Source organism: Phaenicophaeus curvirostris, chromosome 4 (assembly GCF_032191515.1).
Source record: "Phaenicophaeus curvirostris isolate KB17595 chromosome 4, BPBGC_Pcur_1.0, whole genome shotgun sequence".
Classification (NCBI taxonomy): domain Eukaryota; kingdom Metazoa; phylum Chordata; class Aves; order Cuculiformes; family Cuculidae; genus Phaenicophaeus; species Phaenicophaeus curvirostris.
Genome location: NC_091395.1, coordinates 58,939,489 through 58,959,285, shown reverse-complemented (window position 1 = coordinate 58,959,285; position 19,797 = coordinate 58,939,489). Strand labels below are relative to the sequence as shown.

General features: G+C 39.3%; 2 protein-coding genes across 7 annotated transcripts in view; one reads left to right on the top strand and one right to left on the bottom strand.

The window, feature by feature from the left end:
• CCDC149 (coiled-coil domain containing 149) overlaps positions 1 to 19,797 on the bottom strand; it is a 457,725-nt gene that overhangs the window by 397,305 nt on the left and 40,623 nt on the right. Inside the window, exons 11-14 of one of the 5 annotated variants that reach the window (XR_011337381.1) lie at positions 18,555 to 18,587; positions 14,767 to 14,874; positions 9,851 to 10,444; positions 8,929 to 9,272 (exon numbers count right to left, since the gene is read on the bottom strand). Coding sequence is in view for 4 of the 5 variants with exons in the window: in XM_069856212.1 (XP_069712313.1) it covers positions 9,852 to 10,444; positions 14,767 to 14,874; positions 18,555 to 18,587 (734 nt within the window). In the remaining variant the exon portion in view is untranslated. Of the gene's footprint in view, positions 1 to 5,911; positions 9,273 to 9,850; positions 10,445 to 14,766; positions 14,875 to 18,554; positions 18,588 to 19,797 lie in introns of those variants that run through there. The other 4 variants (XM_069856213.1, XM_069856212.1, XM_069856214.1 and 1 more) reach the window with 4 other exon arrangements.
• SOD3 (superoxide dismutase 3) lies at positions 4,005 to 5,520 on the top strand. Of its 2 annotated transcripts, none has more exons than XM_069856226.1 (2): positions 4,005 to 4,149; positions 4,603 to 5,520. In XM_069856226.1, exon 2 carries the CDS (start codon positions 4,619 to 4,621, stop codon positions 5,330 to 5,332), a length of 714 nt encoding a protein of 237 aa, XP_069712327.1. In that variant the 5' UTR covers positions 4,005 to 4,149; positions 4,603 to 4,618; the 3' UTR covers positions 5,333 to 5,520. The 2 variants fall into 2 exon arrangements, with proteins under 2 accessions (XP_069712327.1, XP_069712328.1); XM_069856227.1 differs by having other exon boundaries at positions 4,007 to 4,149; positions 4,584 to 5,520.

Here is a 19,797-nt window from a genome sequence, read left to right as displayed (position 1 = left end):
ATCCACATATAAAATGAAATTCTGTTAAATTAGGTTGACAGACCTAGAATTAGTTTCTAAATGCAGCTTTTTCAAAAAGCTTACTTACAGTTCATCTCTCCTTCACTCTCATCGTATGATTTCTTCTCAAGTTATTAAAGAGGAAGTGTTTCAAGAATTTTTCAAATTGGCTGATGTAGAGTAGTTTGACAGTCACATAATCTTCTGTTTTCAAGAGAAACGAGTCCCCAGAGAGAACAGTGTTATTTCCCTTTTGTATATTTATTTAACTTGATTTTTTTTAATGGTTAATGCTCTGAAAAGTTGGAAATGCATATAGCTCTTTTGCAAGAATATTACAAATGGATGCTTATCTCAGGCACTAAGTATCCTTATTTCTTTGAATAGAAAGACCAAGCCAAGGAATAGGAATAAACAGGAAGAGTAAGCCTAGACCAGTGACAGATTTTCCGTTTGCTACAGCAAGATTTTTCATTTTCTTTTCTTTTATTTTTTTCTTTTTAGAAAAACTGCAAATGAGCTCCTCCACCTTGATTTCTGCAGGATGAGATGCTGCTCACAGTCCAGCACCAGCTCTGGGCTCACTATGCAGGCTAAAGCCATGCAGTCCGGGATGAAGCCGCTCTCATGAGCACCGGAGCTCCACCAGACGTTAACAGGCTGTGTCGGACAACACAACAGCAATAAATAGCCAAAGTCATTGCACCTTTGTGGGCACCCTGACAGCACTTCTGCTTTCTAAATCTTGGCTAACTCGGCAGCACTGCTTATAGCTCTGCAGAAGAAAATCAGCACTGCAGGCTCACCCACAGACCCACGGGCAGGTGCTGGGACACACCGGACATTGTGTGAGGCTGGTGCTGTGCTCAAAGACAATTGCTGCATGGAACACATGAAATACCACGCCAAACTCAATGCATGGAAGTGTGGATGCCCTGCAATCTCTAACTCCCACCCACAAGCAAATTCAGAGTGTCCCTGCTGCTGCTCGATGACCCCCCAGCCTAACTGACTCCCAGGCTGGCACCATGACTCAGGAATGGCAGAAAGTGCCCTGAACAGAGGGGGCAGACGAGGTTCCCAAAGATCCAAGTGCTTCCCTGGGGCCACAAAAGGCCCCCTTCTTTTAGTGGCTCCAGCCTCAGCTGTACATGAGAAAAGCAGTCACCTCCATCACCCACTGCAGAAGACGTAAAACCTCCCTCCTCTGGTTGTCATTTTTATGGAGAATCATTCTACCATAAAATCACTGAGAGCAGATCCAAGTGCTGGAGACACAAAACAAGGCTACTGCTTGCTACAAAAAGATGCTCTCCTACACAGCATTTCTTTATCATGTTTAACTCTATGCTGGACAAATCAAATGATGTTAAATCAAATAGCAGAGTGATGCAATAGGATGATGCCCCTGCAAAATAAACCCAACAACCAACTGACCCAGAAGGTCATAGCATGGATTGAGAGCTCATGAGCAGAGTCTGGTATAAAGTCCATTATAAAGCCTGTGATTAAAGCTAATTTGGGGTTTTCTATGTGGTCTAGAGAGCCTTGCAGAAGTTGTTTTGATGGCTCTGCCATGTGTAGTCCAGGAGACTCTAGGGCATTGCATAAAATTCAGAATACAATAGATCCTGTGCAACTGGGACGAAAGGAGAGGTCTACTTTTTAAACAGGGATTGTAAAACAAGTACAAGTGCATGCTCACTGCGGGCTTTCTCTGTGCTAACTGCTGTCCGCTTTAAAGGCTGTTAGCCTTTGGCACCGCTTTTTTTAGCCAGAAAACTAAAACATAGGCAGTGGGTAACAACAGACTTTAGGGATACACTTGGTTAGCACTTAGTGACTTCCATCTTTCAGACCCAGACTGAATGCCAAACCACCCTGACAATTGCGTATCTTGTAGTTATCAGCCCTTCTCCTTTTTAAAATACATCTTTCTGACAGCAGCCCACAACAAGTATTTCTTTTCACTCTCTGAAGTGCAGAGCACTACAAATAGATCATTTAGTTTTGCTGCAGTCCTTTCTGTCCCTTTGATCATCTCCTTTACACCTTACTGCATTTCTGCTTCGTTCCTGCATGTGCAGTACATCAAAAAAGAGCTTTGCAGCAAGTACTTTTCAGGGTGTTTTTCTCAGGGATAGAATCCCAGCTGGTGTAAACCAGCAGAAACTTCACTGAAGTCAGCTGCATTATTGTATTTAAACTAGCTAAAATTCTGACCCTCCTTCTTACTTCAAATTGCCTTATAATTCAACCAAAGCTTTAAAGTTCTTTTCTTGGAGCATGGACTGCTGGCTCAGAATTTTACTTGTGGAAGTGGCAAACTCTATTGCAGTCCACTACTTTGTGACTCAAGGAGTAAACCATGAATGACAATGCTCCTTTCTTCCTTCCATTTGTTATGTTTCCTTAAAAAATGGTTTATGATGCTAAGAAATAGTTTTTCTAATAGTACCTAGAACGGACAGTTGCTTCATGTGTTTTACAAATTCAAAACACCCCCTTTGCATTTGGGTAGTTGTTAGCTGATATTTTTTTGCCTATATTTATAAAATCTAATTATAAAGCATTTTACCTATTTAAAATGCTTTAAACCCAAGCAATTTCACAGTCCTACCATGTTGCAAGTACAGATTTCCCCAGCTCAGAGGCTGCCAGTGAATGAACCTGGGAAGAACTGCAAAGGCAGCGGCTTTAGGCTTGGGGTGGCCGGCAATCCTGGCTCTCTGTCTTAAGAGTTCAGCTTTCACTGAGTGTGGCATGAACATGGCATGGCTCCCACAAGCACACAGGAATTTGAACTCATAAACACTCTGAAGAAAAGAAATACTAGTTGTCGTATTTCATATAGTAGGAACCAAAGCCCAGGGTTAAAGTAACATGTTCAATACCCCAAGCAGAAGTTAACTCTATATTTCTAGTCCCTGGCTGATGATCCAAGCAGTGGTCACCTCTTTAGCTCTACTCTCTCTTATACAGAAGGAAAAAATAAGTCAGCTCTCAGATAACTAAGTATCTCAGATCTGATGCAGTATAGGACACAATAAGATTAACACACACAATGTTACCATTCCAGAAGCTGGCAGTCACATTCCTTACACAGCTGGCAGGAGACGTGAACTGCAAAAAAGGATTTTCTTTGCAATTTTCTTGCATTGAGAATTGTTCCTGAGTAATAAGAGCTCCTCTTTTTTTCTCTACAGAAATCTCAGTCTTTTAAATTGCTTTGGTGATGGCTGAATCCACATTTCAGCTACAACAGTGGGAAGCACTGCAGGCAGGGCAATGTCCCCAAGAGGAGAGCATTTCTTAGTTCACGGGATGATGAAGCACATGTGAACTCTCCGTGCTCCAGCCAGCTTCTGGGAAACAATTTTTCTGCCCCTCAGACTGATGTCACGCTGCCTCAGTACTACTTACTTCTCTCTTTGGAAAGAAATCACTGCTGTTTCCTGAAAAAAAAAAGAAAAAACAGCTGCAGTGGAGCAGATAATTTGGTGATTAAAGCAGCAGTCATTATCTAGCCCTAAAAATTCACAGAGAAGCATGGCTGAAATGTACCTCAGCTTCTACACTTTGAATTCAGGTTTTAAAACCACAAAACCTTTGGTATATGGCCATGTGGAACACTTCATGTTGCTCAAGCAGCCCTTCCATTTTCGACTGATGAAGAACTAAAAAAGCAAACCAGCTCCACGACAACCAGCACATAAGTGAGCAAACTGCCCAACTGTGCCTTAATAAAGCTGCTTTTTCTCCCCTCACTGCACATTGAAGGTTGCTTGTTTTAGATAAGCACATGAAGTCCTCAAAAGGAAGATTAATTTAGAAGCTTGGTAACTTTTTTCCTTTTCTTTGGAATGTTGGTGAGGATCGAGAGCCAGACTAACAAACTAACCAAGAAAGGACAAAGTGTTCACTTTGCCTAAAACAAAAATGCCTAAAACTTCTTCCCCTCTCTGCCCTCCCACGTTTCTCCCGGTGACGCCTCCCCTGAGCCAGTGTTACTTAACTTTTACACAAACACGCAGTTCCTGTAAGCATCAACTTCAAACAGCTCAGGCTTTCTGTCTGAGCACATCTCGTTGTAGGGGAGCAGAGGCAAAGAGCTACTACTACCGAGGGATTCACCAGCAGCTCTGCAAGGTAATCAGCTTGTTGGATTTTTCCTTTTTGTTTGTAATCCCTAACTAGTGGTTATATAGATGGACAAAAAAAAAAAAGCCTCCTGGCAAACTTTCTTGCTGGAATTTGTAATAGAAGAAGTCTCGGTACAAACACAGAAACAGATTAAACAACACTTTGGCTTACTTGCTTCGTGCAGGGAAAGAGGCAGTTTTTAAGATCAAGATCTAGGGTGAAATATAAAATCACTAGACTTCCTTTTAGTCATGGGTGTCAGTTGTACATGTTTAAACATGCATATGCATTCTCATTTAGTTTCAATTCATCACATTAGACAGATTTAGAAAGCAGCAGTCCACTGGGACCATGCTCCAGCTGTTTTGCTCAGCACAGCCACAGGCTGCCTGCCTTTCTCTCCAGCCCTGCTGCTGCAAAAAGCCCTTAATTCTTTGTAGCTTCTTGTACCTTTTGCAGGCTCTGAATTGTGAAGATGCTTCTGCTTCTTTCTCTGGTCTCTGGGCTTGCCCTGTCTGCCTCTGATGTCACGACAGACAGAGAGACTCATCCAAGCCAAGACTCAGTTTGTGACATACAGAAAAAAGTGAACGACCTCTGGCAGAATTTGCTCTATCCAGTAATACCTGGTAATGAGACGATTAAGATGATTTACGCCACTTGTGAAATGAAGCCCAGCTCCAAAATAGATGCTGACAAGCCACAAGTGACTGGACAAGTCTTATTTAAACAGTATTATTCATACGGAAGACTAGAAGCTATTTTTCACTTGGAAGGGTTTCCACTGGATAATAATCAATCTGGTAGAGCTATACACATCCACGAGCTTGGGGATCTCAGCAACGGCTGTGATTCTACAGGAGGACACTATAACCCTTTCAGTGTGAATCACCCCCGTCACCCAGGGGATTTTGGCAACTTTTTTCCTAAAGAAGGCAAAATCAGAAAATACAAACCAAATCTCTTAGCCACCATGTTTGGTCCATATTCCATCATGGGCAGAGCTGTTGTGATCCATGAGCAGGAAGACGACATGGGCAAAGGCAACAATAAGGCCAGTTTGGAAAATGGAAATGCTGGGAAACGTCTGGCTTGCTGTGTGATTGGGATATGCAACAAGAACTTGTGGGAAGAGAAACTGAGTGAGGTTACAGACAAGAAGAAGAGAGGGATCAACAAACGAACATAAAACCAGGCTTAAGACCAACAAGTTGGCAATAGGCTGGGCAGCACAAAGTACCTTAGGCTATGCCACAGGCCACTAAGCTATACAGCTAAAGCATTCCCATTGCTGTTTGCTTGCTCCTTTAAGAAATATGTATCACTTTGTAGAGCCTCCTTTCTGAAAGCCCATCAATAAAACCAGCATCAACTCAACCTTGTGGTGTATTTTCTTGAAAAGATTCCCTTTTATACAGTTTGGGAGTTGAATGCACATAAGCATGCTAACAAATATAGCTGATATAAAGTAGAGTCTGTGCACTGTAAGGGGCTCTTAAGGAATCGTAAGTTGGATACCAAAACAAAAAAAAATATTAATCATTAACAAATTGTATCTCATTAGATGCTATCCTGTGTTTGGCTGCCAGTCTGAAAGGTAAAAAGGTCTCCATGCTTTCAATGTTTTTGTGTGTTGTGTTGCAAGGCCTGGATAATGGACTTCTCTTAAAAATAAGGGAAAGAACAGACATTTCAGTTTTAAACTTTAGATCCTTTATGTTATTCTACTTGAATTTTCAGGTTTTATTCAAAACATGTATAAGCTTCTTAACTATCTTAAATTGTCTGTATGGCCACAGCTGAGTCACTGCTCACATCTGAAAGCAGACTTAAAAGAAACATTCCAGTTTACCACCACTCCCCAGCAAAATTCTCTAAAGCCTCTACTTTGTGCCTGTTAGTAACAAGGATGCATACAAAAGTTTTAACGCTGCTTAGACGATGATGATAAAGTTAGCAGATCAGAGATTAGTATTATTTTCAAAGCCAAAAAATACTGTGTGCGTCTCTTCATACAAGAATGCTGGAAGTAAATCAGTCAATTTAGACTGGGAGAAGTGACAAGATTTAAGTCAGATAATTTTCAAACTTAAAACTCTCACTCAATAAAGCTTTACATTTTTCATTATAATACAACTCACTCAGAACACTACACCACTACCTCATAACTATTATTCATCTGATGCCGAGAAAAGAAAATAAGCAGGTAGAACAAGCCTATCAGGAAATGCTTTTATTAAAGATGACAAAATGTATTAATACAGTTGAACTATGTGGTGTAGTTAATCCAGGCAGCAACAAAAGATGCTTGCAAATAAATTAAACTGCATAATTTAGAAAGTAAAACTACAAACAGAAGCCGGTAAACAAAATCCTATCTTTTAGAAATGTAACAGACTTTCAACTTAATCTCAGTTAAGATTTTGAAATACATTCCTGAGCTCATATGGATTAACAAAATTCCACTGTCTTTATTATACAAATTCCCATATGCTTAAAATAGCCTCACTTATAAAAAGCAGCAGCAGTCTAAAAGATGCTTCTTAATCTGTCATTTTCACACACTTATTTTACAAATTCAGGGAACATTGTTTTTCAAATAACCACAACATCATATTTTCAAACAAAATCCTTCTCACAGATAACGTATGAACCTACTTTTAGGTGAGACAACATCCTTAAAATCAATTTGTGAAATGCATCTTTTCCATACCCCTCTCACAACATTCCCTTCCCAGTTTGCTTCCCCAGAACCCAACACCAAACAGTCTTATATGTTTGGATGTTATTTCTGAATTTCTGAAGTCCTAGAAAAAGGAAAATCAAGTATAGAAAGAAAACCCCAAAAAGCACCTGTCCCCCCCCAGTAGTGTTGATTCCACAACAAAACCCTAATTAATTTACCAGGGGAAAAAGATCATCATTTTTATAGTGCAACAATATTGAATAAAGCAATATCCAAGGAAGATACTGACAAAAATATTCAATTGGTTATCACACAGTGCAGCAAAGATGTCTGTTTTTTTACAAGTCTCCTGGCTTTGAAGTGTTGTGTTCCTGGGAGAAGGCTAAAAACATAGCTAGAATACACATTCACTAGGGCAGAACGGAGGGGGATAGGATTGCAGCAGTGACATATCACTACAAATGAGGTTTCCAGAGAGCTAGATATCTCACTGGAATTTAATGTTTGCAAGGGTGTGAAAATGGCATCTAAGAGGGAGAACAGTATGAGGATAGTTACCAAGATGTTGTAATGGTTGGGCTGTACACCACTACATTCTCATTGAGGAAAAAAAAAACAAAACAAAAACATCAGATCAAAAAGAATCAATGAATGAGTCACTAAAAAGCTGTTGGCCTAGCATTGCTTCTACCTGCCTGAATTTTTGCACCCAACTCCTCATTAATTAATAGCATTAACTGGCTGCTAAGGGACATGGAGCAAGATACTCACACAACTGTGGGCTAGGAAAACAACATAACATCCTGAACATTTCAGAGCTCAGCTATGTGAAGTCTTGACCTTCTCATTCGCTTGCCTCTGTTCTGTCTGCATTGATATTTAGCCCTGCACAGGATTAGTCTGTGAAAGATGGAAAAGAATACATCTTGAATAAAATGCTACTTCATGTGACATTCAAGCATTAAAGGAAAAAATCCTGCCATATTCTCCCAGAGATTTCAGTTCCTGCAGCTATTTCTCTTCTGACTTGTCAGTACTGTCATATAAATGAGTCAATACCACAGTCAGTTACAATTAATGGGAACAGTATAACATTCTTTCACCTACTTAAACTCTTCCTGTTTTTTTTCAGGTAATGAGGAACTTAAATGGTGATCAGGATAACGAAAAAAAAAAACTTTACTGCTTCATGTTCCTAACACACTTAAATATACAGATGGCTTTTGTTCCTAAGGGCTGCTGCTTAGTATCAGTGAAATGCTGTGATGTCAAATTACCTTTAAAGAGAAAGGAAACATATTTGAGGAGCACTGAGTTTGGCTTTACTGCCTGCAGACAGGCACTTGAAAGAGTTACACAAATGCACCTGCTAGGGAAAACACATGAGAACAGAGACAAGCCACATTTTTCACCTTCCCACTATCATTCCTTATATTTGTGTGTAATCATTTACATACAGCCTTTCTTCTGCTGAATACAAACTGTTCATGGACTCTGACACCTTGATTATGGCAGCACCTGCTAGCTCATCTTCCTTATACAGAAGAGTTTGTCAGTATCTCTAATATAAACTCTGTTTATTCAGTAGCTGACAAGTGGGCTGTAAAAATTTGCAGCTGGCAGTTATTTGTCAAAGAAGGACTCAATCTGGGAGGGATTTTCCCTTTTATTAGTAGTATTTTATTAAATTTGGTTTAATTCTCTCTGATTGGTTTCAAGTTCTAGGAGTGAGAAATGAACATTTACAGACAATTAGGTCCCAAGCCAGCAGATAAATTGCCTTGACGGTTGCTGGCCCATAGAAGCTCCACAGCTGCGGAGTCTATTCCTTATGCTACAAACAGGAGAGGAAGGACGTGCCTCCCCTTCTCCAACAGCTGCTTACTTCAGTGTTAAGTATCCCCTTGTTGCTGCCTTCCTAGGAGCAGAGTGGCACAGCTCCAGCATCAGGAGTGATGTAGGGAATGACACAGCAGCCTCTCTTTTCCCCAGTTGTTACAGGAATAAGCTTTCCTACGACTAAATATCAAGGGAAGAAGTTTAAGAAAGTGGCAACAAAATGCAAATAAACCTTTTAATACACCACAGACTGGCAAAACGAGGAAGAAAGTTATCTTTAGTTCCAAAACATAAGATAAAAAGACACTGATTCCTTTGAAAAGGAGGGCACAGGTGGAGTAGGCTGAAATCTACCACCCGTTACTGAGCCTGAGGGCTGTTCCTCCTCCTGTAGGTTGAGAAATGCAATTCCAGTAACTGAGAGTGCCAAGCAGGTGGACAGAGTATCACTGGTTCTCCTCTTGCTATTCTCCTTGCTTTGGAACAGCATTGCCGCTTCTCACAGAAAGACTTCTGGCTTCTCTGACAATGTGTCCTTCAGAGCTTCATTAAACTGGATTCTCAGTATCTAGTGCAATAATTCCCTGTATTTTCATGAGATGAGCTGGGAGGGGGGGAAAAATTATAGAGTTGATAAGATATAAAGGTTTGTAATGAAAGAACTATATACATGCAGGGATGGTTTTCAGAAACTTCCTATAAGGTTATAGTGACTTTATTCTAAGGATGTAATTAGGCTGACCATATGTAAAGAGAAAGAGAACATAGTCTGAGAAACAAGAAAAAGCTTGCAGACTTAAATTGCTTCTCAATTTATCACTCCTACACTTCTAAACATTAAAATAACAGGCCAGCATTAGGAGCATTCATGTTACAGAAGCCTAGTGATAAGACAATAAATCATTAGCATTGGTCTCTTTGATGTAAGTTTACATTACTTGTTGCGACCTATGTAGAAACTTCAAAAAAATAGCATGATTAAACCTAACTCTTCCCTTTAGGTAATTTAAAATTTTGGTACACTGTACCCAAAACTAACAGAAAAACACCTTTATTAGATAAATATTAATGGTTCGATGTAAAAATAAACCCTACGGCACACTGTTTCACCAATCATATACACAAGAGCACAAACACTGCAAAAGGATTACAGTAAGAAGCTCGAGGGCCTGGATTTCATACCTCAAGCCAAACTGTTATCCAAATATTCAGAGTTTTCAGCAGGATCAGATGGTTTCTTGTTTTCAGATTCAGGGAGCTCCTCAAAGCTGTTATTTGTGTGTGCACTTGCAATACCGAGCCTTCCATGCCTTCCAGGGTCCTCAGTATGCACCACATCCACGGTGCTGCTATTCTGATCCCCTATTTCATCTGGAATTTCACAATCGCTCTCTGAAGCTTTGTCATTGTCTTTCAGAGCCTCAGTCTCAGCTGTTTGTTCATTCTCTGAGTTTGAGGGATCTGTGGGGTCAGATGGGTCAGGGCTGGAAAGTCGGAACTCTCCCTCAGATGAACCATTAAGCTCTCCTCCAACCACCATGTTCTGCTCCTCTGCAGAAGTGCCTGCTCTTTTCCCTTCCAGTTCTGCAACTGCCTGCTCTGTCAGTTTAATTATCTGACTTCCAAGCTTGTTTATTTCTTCTTCCTCAGACAGTAGCTGGGGTAATGAAGGATAAAAATGTTTATTTTGGTTTTTGTTACTTGAGTTTGTTCCCTCTGGAGCCAAGGATTCACTAACAACAACACAAGTTTCACCATGTTCTCCCTTCTGTTCTGCTGAAAGAGAAATGGAAAAACAAGATACTCAAGTCAGTTGCAGATATTTATTACACACCAGATCTGAAGACTGTCACTGCCAGTGCCAGGCCATGGAGATGTTTACCTCATAATGAATTTCTAAGACTGCTTTCCAGGCCCATTTCTTGGAAGAAAAGCAATCTACACTAACTTTATTGCTGGACCTGGACCTGTTTTGGAGCCTGTCTTTCCTTAAAACTGACAGCTCTAAGAGAGCCACAGTTGACAGCACACTGTAAGCCAACAGGTCAGGCAAACTTTTGCAAAGGAAAATCGACTCTAAGCAAGGCACTCAGTTACAGAAATTTTTGGTACAGCTTAACGTTAATCCCCATGTCACTACCACTTGCAGGGGTTAACATAAGCTCCTTTTATTGGGAGCTTTTCACTTTTCATCCAGTAATGAAGTTACCTTATTGGTCCTCCAACACTTCTCCTAACACAGATTATTCTAATTCAGGTAAGCAGCGGTGGAAGAATTTTAAATATACCAAAAGGCAAACAGTGAACAAAGTGTCAGAATAGAGAAAACAGCAATGAGTAAATAAACAGCTCTGTGAAAGAGAGAGTTTGTCCTCATCTCAGTTAAGGACAAAAAGCATCATTCAAGATAAGCTTGTGAAGTCAAGTAAGAAAAATTAGGAAATGCTAGAAGTACGACTGCACTGACAGCTTAAAATGACTCCTGTCTTGCATATGCATTACCTTCTAGTATAAGAGCATTTACTCTTATTTCTCATGCAGGAATCCTGCCTCACACTGCACAGGACAGCCTGACTGCAGAAAGGGATCACAGCTACACAATGCAGGAGCCCACTCTCTCTATCAGACCCGCCTCATTTATAACTTGGGAGCTGCTGAGTGAGTGAGAGAGACAAGGGGTGGCGTGAAGGTAACACATACTCTTAAGGAAGTTAGGAATGCTACTCTGTAGGGCTGGAATTTAAGTCTGTGGAAAAGGCAGGGATAAAGTAACTTTCAAAAGGTGATCAACCACTGGATCTAATCCTCGTTATCTGAGTGCTCAGCTAGAAACTTAGGAGCTTGTTTTGCAGTACTGCTCTGCTCATGTTGTATTTCTGAACACACATACTTAAAGTGCTCCAAAAAGAGCCAAAAATCGCATACCTCAAACTGGCACTTAAAATTAGCAGGGACTCTAAAATGTATTTACATGCCTTAGTTTCCTCCCTCTACAGAGGGATAACAACATCCTATCACCCTGCTGCAATTTTCTGAAGATAAATTGTTTCAAAGTACTAGAACACCAGAGGAAAGTTCAGAGAAAAATAGTACTTTGTCTTTAGGCAATGCTTGAAATAGTGCACAGGCAATACAGTAGGAACAATGCACTCAACGAGGAAAAAGTCTGAATAGCTGTTCATTAGCAGCTGTGATGCTCAAGTGCAATCTATCCCACAACACTCCTTCCTCTGCAATGGATAAAAGGAGATTGGGTGGCACAAGACAGTCTTTAATTCATATGATTGTACTATGTCTTTGTGCATTTCCACACAGAAACTGCACAGTATATCCTAAAGACTTCTACCATCCAGCTTAGCTGAAACAATGATAACAAGTACAGACTAAACCAGGCCTTGATGAGATCAGGATAAGTAGACAGATTAGATTTAAAAAGCTTGAAAAAGCCTTCTGATTATCTGTAGATCTAGCTAGAGCAACATTTGATATACTATAGAAAGTTCTGATAAAGAACGTATGTCAGTGTAAAAGCTAAAAAAGTTTCCTGGGCCAAACTAGCGCCAAATACCAATGGATTTAAAGGACAATAAGTGACTGATATGACATCAGGCCTAGTATTTAAAGATATGTGAGAATTCCATTGCTATTCTGCTTATCAACTGTTTTCACTCAACTGATCATTCAACTAATAGGAAAATAATTTTTTTTTTAATTTCTGGAATACTTTTAAGCCAATGGCATAATTGCTTGGTAAACAAAGGCAGACAAGCACATTCCTATGTTCTTCCCAGTTGCCAAGCTCCCCCAGATTTTGGGGGTACATTGTATAGATGAAAAATTACAATAAGCTCCTAAAACTCAACAACAGGCAGTCATTCCCTATGCAGAGCGGCACAAAAGGTGACTCAGTGTACCACCCTCATACAGCTGCTGACTGCAGGGGAGCTGTATGACTCCAAGCACAGGGGCATGCTCTACAGCTGAAAACACACTGCTTCCTTTCCAGGCTTCAAAGGGAAGATTGGTAGCCCCAAACATCCTCGAGAAAATGAATCAGGAGGAATGGAAGAAATCCTTGTTGCTCTTGCTAGTGCTAGAAGCTATGGCATCCCCTGCACATCTGGTTGTATACATGTGCTCATTCGTGCCATTGAAGAGCTCCCCAGTTTATTTAAACCGTCACAGAGGTGAGTTTTGTCTAAGTTCTCACTGCAGTTTATCAGGTACACTGAGCCACATGCAAAGGAAAAATGCAAGCTGTTTGTGCAGGGAGAACCGTATTTTCCTAACCTACTCCAGTTTGATGACAGCATTTCTGTCATTGATCTTGGCTCTCTGATAGTACTGGATGGGGAGGCAGAAGAGGGGTGATGACCTACTGGGAGTGGATTCTTTCCATGACTGCCACAGGCCTAATCCTTGTCTGCCTTCTCCTCACCAAGGCTGTTTTATTCTACTCTTCCTTGCCTAGCTCTTTGCTCCTACTCTCTGCCTCTTTGTTTATCTAGCCCTTACACTCACTCTGCCTATTTCTTATCCATGTTCCAATCTTTTTCATCACACCTTGCTTTCACTGTCAGCATTTTGACTCCTCGCTACTGTGCTGACCTGTGCTCAGCCAGACACAAGTGCCTCCTCACTCAGACTTCCTTGGACTCCATCAACCCTCATCTACTCTAGTCTTCCCATCACTTCAGAGCCCTCTCAGCCTTCCTTTGCTCTCTGGTCCAGGTATTGTTCCCTCTTCATTTACATTATTTTGCAGGAATGGTGCATGCAAATTTTTACCATGAAGCAAGCTCAACAGAATAATTGGTTTGGTTGCTGTTGGTTTTAGCAGATGAAATTTGAAACTGAATTGTTTAGAATAGGCCAGAAACTCCAGTGTGTTTTCTAAGCGGAAATGTTTTTCTTCAGATTTCAAATTATTTTTAATTTTAGATGTACTAAATGCTTGCATGTTTTAAAAACAAAACAAACAAAAAAAACCCCCTAACCCAGACCATGTGATCATCAGAATTGAACATGAAAAAAGTTATTTGGCCAACATTAAAAAAAAAATCAGCTGAAGTAGAAAACAGCATGGAAAGCTTCAGCCAGAATTAATGTTTGGCAGTGTTACAACGCAACAGAAAAGGGTCTGATGAGATCTGACAGGCAGGTTTAATCAAAATTGTAATACCAACCTCAGTGTTTTTGAGTTATTATTACTCACCAGAGAACTATTCACTATAGGTTCACTTCTTATTTTAGCAAAAATATCAGCTGATCAAGTCAGACCTATCAGTCTGGCTGTCAAGTTTTATCAGATAATGACATGGATAATAAAATTAAGCCACAGTTTCAGGAGTAACAAATACATTGTTTATGATGCTTCATGGTTAGCCGAGTAAGATCTGCACTCACCAAAATGTTATGCCCATTAAAGAGCTTATCCAAATGCTGATAGGCAAGCATAATAATCCATCTCCCATCCATTAATAAAAACTAACGAAAAACAAATTCAAGGTTATCAGTAAAACACTACCTTATGCTACCGTCAAATAAAGTTAGACTTGACTTTGGAGATATCTTAAAGCTTGCTGTTGATGAAGGATTTTTAACAAAACACATGCAAGACTATAAAAAAAGCAGTCAATTTCTCTGGGAAAATGACTCAAGTATTTCAATTTACCATGTGCAATCAGGAAGCCTTTCATCTAGATATCAGCTATAATGCAGGAAAGTGCTAAGCCAGTTCCACAGACTGCTTTCCTACTGAGCATTTTAACCAAGGGGAAAAGAGCAGGAGGTAGTTAACTGTAACATAGATGGCATGAATAACTTCTCACAGTATCAAGTTATCTGGCAGGAAAATTCTTTGAGGTGCAAGACCTGATCCCTAGCCCTGAGCAATCTATTCAACAGTCATTTTTCAGTCGTTTCTTTGCTATTTGTACTGGGACCATCTATCCATTTTACTTGTGGATGATTTAGTCAATCTCTGTGACCACTGAAACTTCGCCTTCTGCTGTCCCAGCATGGAAGCTTATTACTTTTTATTTGGAAAGAAATGAGTGCTCAGCTCTCATCAAGTTCCGTATGTTCCAGGTGCTCACCTTGTACTTCAGTTTTCTGTGGCTTATCAGTAAACGCTAACAATGGCGACCTGGACCGCTGTACAACAGGCAAGGTTGGGTCACTGAATGTTATGGTATCCTTTCCACCTGAAACAATCCAAGTGTTAGAATCATTAATTCACCAATTACATCTGTTGTCCAGCTATAATAAACTCATCCTAGATTTTTTTTTGAAATGTTATTGAAAAGCAGAGAACGGGAAAAGCATCTCAAATGATCCTTCTACAGCATGACAAAAAATACTCTATTCTGGGACTGGAATATGCAAGTAAAATACAGAAAAGGCCTATGTTTTTGCCCACAGTACTGAGTAAAGGCAGATTTTGAAAGAAGACCAGGTGCTGCATGCAGCAAATTGTATTAGCAATTAACATTCATTTCAGAATATTCATAATCAGATAACAGGAAAAGTTTTACAAAGAATAATGGATCATTAGCATGCTATTACCAGCAAGTGTTCAGCACTGACTCTTTACTCTTTACTACTTTGCCTCAAGTAATGAACCTGCTGAATATTTATTATTAATTTATTATTATATGTAGTTTTACAATACAGACTCTCGCATTACCCTACAATGTCCCCTTACAAAAAATAGTAAAAGCTTAGTGTAACTAAGAACTGAGGAAGCAAACAAACATACATCACTGGGGGACAAGGAAGGATTTTAATCTGATAATTCCAAAAACAATTCTGAGCATTTTCATTTTAAGCCAAATGGAAAAGGGCAATTTCGCAGCTCTTGCAGACAAAATAGTGCAAGAAACTCTTCAGCTGAGGACTCTGCTGTAGATGCCTAGTGTTTACACATATTAGCAATACAGAAAGCAACACCTGCAGATCCTTTAGGAAGTCCTCCACCATTCAAGATGCTCATGTTTTTAGTGACTGACACTACCTTAAACCTAGTGGGGAAATGGCAGGAAATGTGCAAGATCAGCTAAGCGTGATGTTTGTGTGGCCTCCAGAACAACTGCCAACCAGTAAGTAACGGCTGGGGAGGCAGCAAACTACTGCTCCATTTATCTCCATAAGAATGGACATTTATGTAACAACCATTTCTGCCCTCTAAATCTGTTTGCACGTTTCACCTTAAGGCAACATCCTAAATCTAATCACCCATCCAAGACAAAGACTTTCAAAAGAGCACCAGGTCAGGAGACATCCAGAATAAATCCAGCTCTGCGAAAAGTTCTGGTGCCTACTAGGAAATAATGAAAGTCGAGCTGTTCCCATGGGGTCTAATTGGACTACCTCAATCCTTAAAGACTTTTGAAAGCACTGGCTGTAAATACCGTGATCCTGAAGGTATTAATGACACTTTTATATCCTTAACATATTGAGGTATACACTGCAGCAATATCAATGCAATTAGTGCTTTTGAAACATGGATCTTGTCAAATATGCATCAGAATTCTGCCTTCACCACAGCAAGCAACAAAAAAGTAACTAACAGCAAAGTAGAGAACTCCCCCAGTGTTAGGCAAAATTAATTAAGATGACCAAAAAAAAAAAAAGTCAAGCCAAATCCAATGTCTGCTTTAAAATGCAAAAGCTCCTAGAAGAATGCACCTTCCTGTAACAGTAAAGGAATTTTGTGCTGGAAGAACTAAATCATACAGGGAGTGAGGGGTATGGAAACATGCCATAAGAGACTCCGACACAGTCAAAAGTAGCCACATATCCAAAAATAAACAAAAGAATCCAACAGAGGAAGTAAAATTCAAAAATATGATAAAAAAAGAGTTGGAGGGGCTTTAGAAGTAGAAAGCAAAGTCTTTTTCATTTCATTTTTTTTTTAATAAAAACGTAAGGCTGAGCTAAAGTCCCTGAAGATTCCAAGACAAGCTTCAAAAAAGAAACTTCTTGACTTCCAGCCAGCATTTACACAGTAAACACATTCACTTTCACATTTTTCTCTGAAAACCAACTTGGTTACAGAAAACCGAGCTAAGCTTAGTATCCACACATCTAAGCAACAGATGTGGCCCAAGGAGTTTGATGCACATTAATTTATTAACAGTGACTCACTTCTATTCATGAAGGAGGGATATGGGGGTATTGCTGCAGGGTATTCTGTGAATCACGATCTCAAGCTGGATTACACACAGGAAATTTCAACAACTTACATAGCTTTGTGTTCCTCTGCTTAATGATTTTTTTCAAGGACTTTAGTGAAAAGTGTACAGATCTCAAAATAAGCAGACAAATAAGTTTTCAATAGTAGTAAATTCCTCATTTTCTTCTCCAGGGTTGGGCAACCTTTTATAACCTCTTCTGTACCCTACATCTCTTTAACTGGCTATACCCACAGCAGCTGCTGAGCCTGTTAATTCTGCTTTGCCTTTGCTCCACACTGATTACTGCAGAGCAAGAGGCAGTGCCGAAAGTTTCTTATCATCCCAGAGAGAAAAAGGCTGAGTCATGGCTGGCACTTTTCTTAGGCTTTTTCCCAGTGGAAACTGTGAATTTGATATGATATATTAAAAAATATGATATATTAAATGATATATTAAATGATATATTAAAAAAAAATACAGAATTATTTATCTGAATGTCTAGTGACATCAAATTGTGAAAGGCTTAAGGTGGTGTTCGCTACATACTATTACTGAATACACATATTTGAACCACAATGTTCCTAAGATAAAGCAAAGAATTAAATGCTTCTGTGAACTTCAGATTGCCTGCTTTCTTCTCAAGGCATAAAGGCTCTTCAAACAAAAATCAGAGCCAAATCTACATCCAAGCTTGCTTTCTTTTCAGCCATGAGCCTCACAAGAGATTAGTTTAATGAAAATCTATTTTTCAAACAGGGGAAGCTAAAGTTTGTGAACTTCTATGCAAAATTAACTATACTACCAGTTTCACCATTTCAAAAACTAAATAAGCACTCCTTGATTTAGCATCCCCATGGTTCATCCATGCATTGCTTAAAAAGCAGATGACAAATATGTCACCTAACAAAAGATCGGAAGCGGTCAAGTTCTTACTTCAATAGGATAAAGTTTATTAACGCCATTTATTCATATCATTTGGAAGATATGAATATCACAGTGACAGCAGATGTCATAAATGTTATATGGACAATGATACCTAAGTAGGAACATTAACTTCAGATTAAAAACCAGCAATTTATAACGTGCATTTTTTTTCCAGTGCTAGACTCAGCATCAGCTTTCATCTGCATATTTTTTCCAATGACAAAAAGTTCACAACCAAGTAACAATTTTTTTCTCTCTGGATTTAAGACTGACTAGATGACATACTCTCCATGTTATGCCCCTCACCCAAGCCAACATTCAGCTGCAGAGTTTACTGTGCTAGTTCCTACAATATTTGTTATACGCTGCTGTTTATGGACTGGAAGCTTTCCACACTCTGAAAAGAAAACTGGCGACCCACCAGGTGTTGCAGGGCTCTTTCTGATCACCTTGGGACTAAAAATGCACTTGAAAACAAAAATGCCCTCTTGATTTAGCAGGCAAGCAGCAAATCAACAAACCTTGAAGCTCAAGAGAATTCTCACTACAGTGTTAAATTCTTTTACAAATATTTAAGACCACCCATTCCTACTATATTCTTCAATTTAAAGGAACTGTAGAGACGTCTCTATTTCTCCTTTGGTCATCTAACTGACTTGACTGAACATCTTAATCTGTCAGATATAAAAAAGTTCAAATAACATTTCCATTTATTTACATGCAGTGACAATATGTAACGTACTGCTAAAATCAGTTACTAAAAATATATGTCAAGCAGAACCTACTCCCAAATCCCACTGAGACATTGTAGCTCAGGCCTTCAGGCAGCAAAAGAAAGGAAGGAAAGAGACAGTTACTATTGTATAAACATTAATTTGATATCTTACCTAACATAAATGAACAATGGCACAATAAGTTCCAACTGTTCCATTTTTTAATACATTTTGCAAAAATTAGAAACGCTGCATTTATTAGTGTGTGAATTCCACGGAACACTACTTTTGAAAAAAAAACCAAACAAAAAACCTACAATACCTTAAACTGTTGAGTTTATGATACACATTTGTACTAAGGCACAAAACCGCATTAGCAGGGTCTTGGACAAATATTTCACCTGCACCTTTTGGAGAATGTGGGGGATGACAAATGCACTAGGTGACTAACTGAGGAGTAATCCATGGAAAAAAAATCGGATCCTTCAGTTCTGGAAAGCATCAATAGGAGAGTCACTTCAAGAAAAGTGATTTGAGAATGTCTACAGTGGGCAAGCTGAAGTGGAAATACACCACATCAGACCAAATGGTTGAACAGCATATGTTTGTCACAAGGTCTCTTCAGCTTTGCCACATGCTTTCTTCTAGATGGAAAGGTTAGGTGGAAAAAACACAGAGACAAAAATCCAGAAGCCTAAACCACACTACCCCCCACCCACAGCAGCACTGATAGGAAGCTGTAAACAACAAAGCCTAATGATGCAAACAGCAACAATGGAGTAGCATAATTTACAGTGGTTAAAAAAGACACAATTAGGTGTAATGGGAAGAAAAGAAGCAAAAAGTAAATGTAAATTAAATATTGCACATTTTCTTAAAACCGAGGTCTACTAGGAAGCAGATTAATCTCCCATTACTTCAGTAATTCAAAACCAAATACAATGCTTAAAATGCTACAGGGAATAAGCCTGTTCTGGAGAGATGGACTAGAAAATTTAAGACCATTTACATTTCCAATTTCTTAGAGTTTATGAATCTACAGAAGAATACTAAAAATACAGCACTAAAATCCATGGAAGTACAAAATTAATAAATAAAATTTGTTAGAAAACATAATAACCAATACCCTGTGTATCATTTTATACAACTATTAAAATGCAAAAGTTCTATGTTTTTGCCTGCAGACTATGCAGACAATTTAATTTTTGGTTTCAACATTTGTTAGGGGTCTCGAATTCTGCAAATGTGCTGAACAGCACATTTGGAAAATACCTGTCATTTAAAAAATTACAGCCAAGCTTTTTTAAAATTCAAA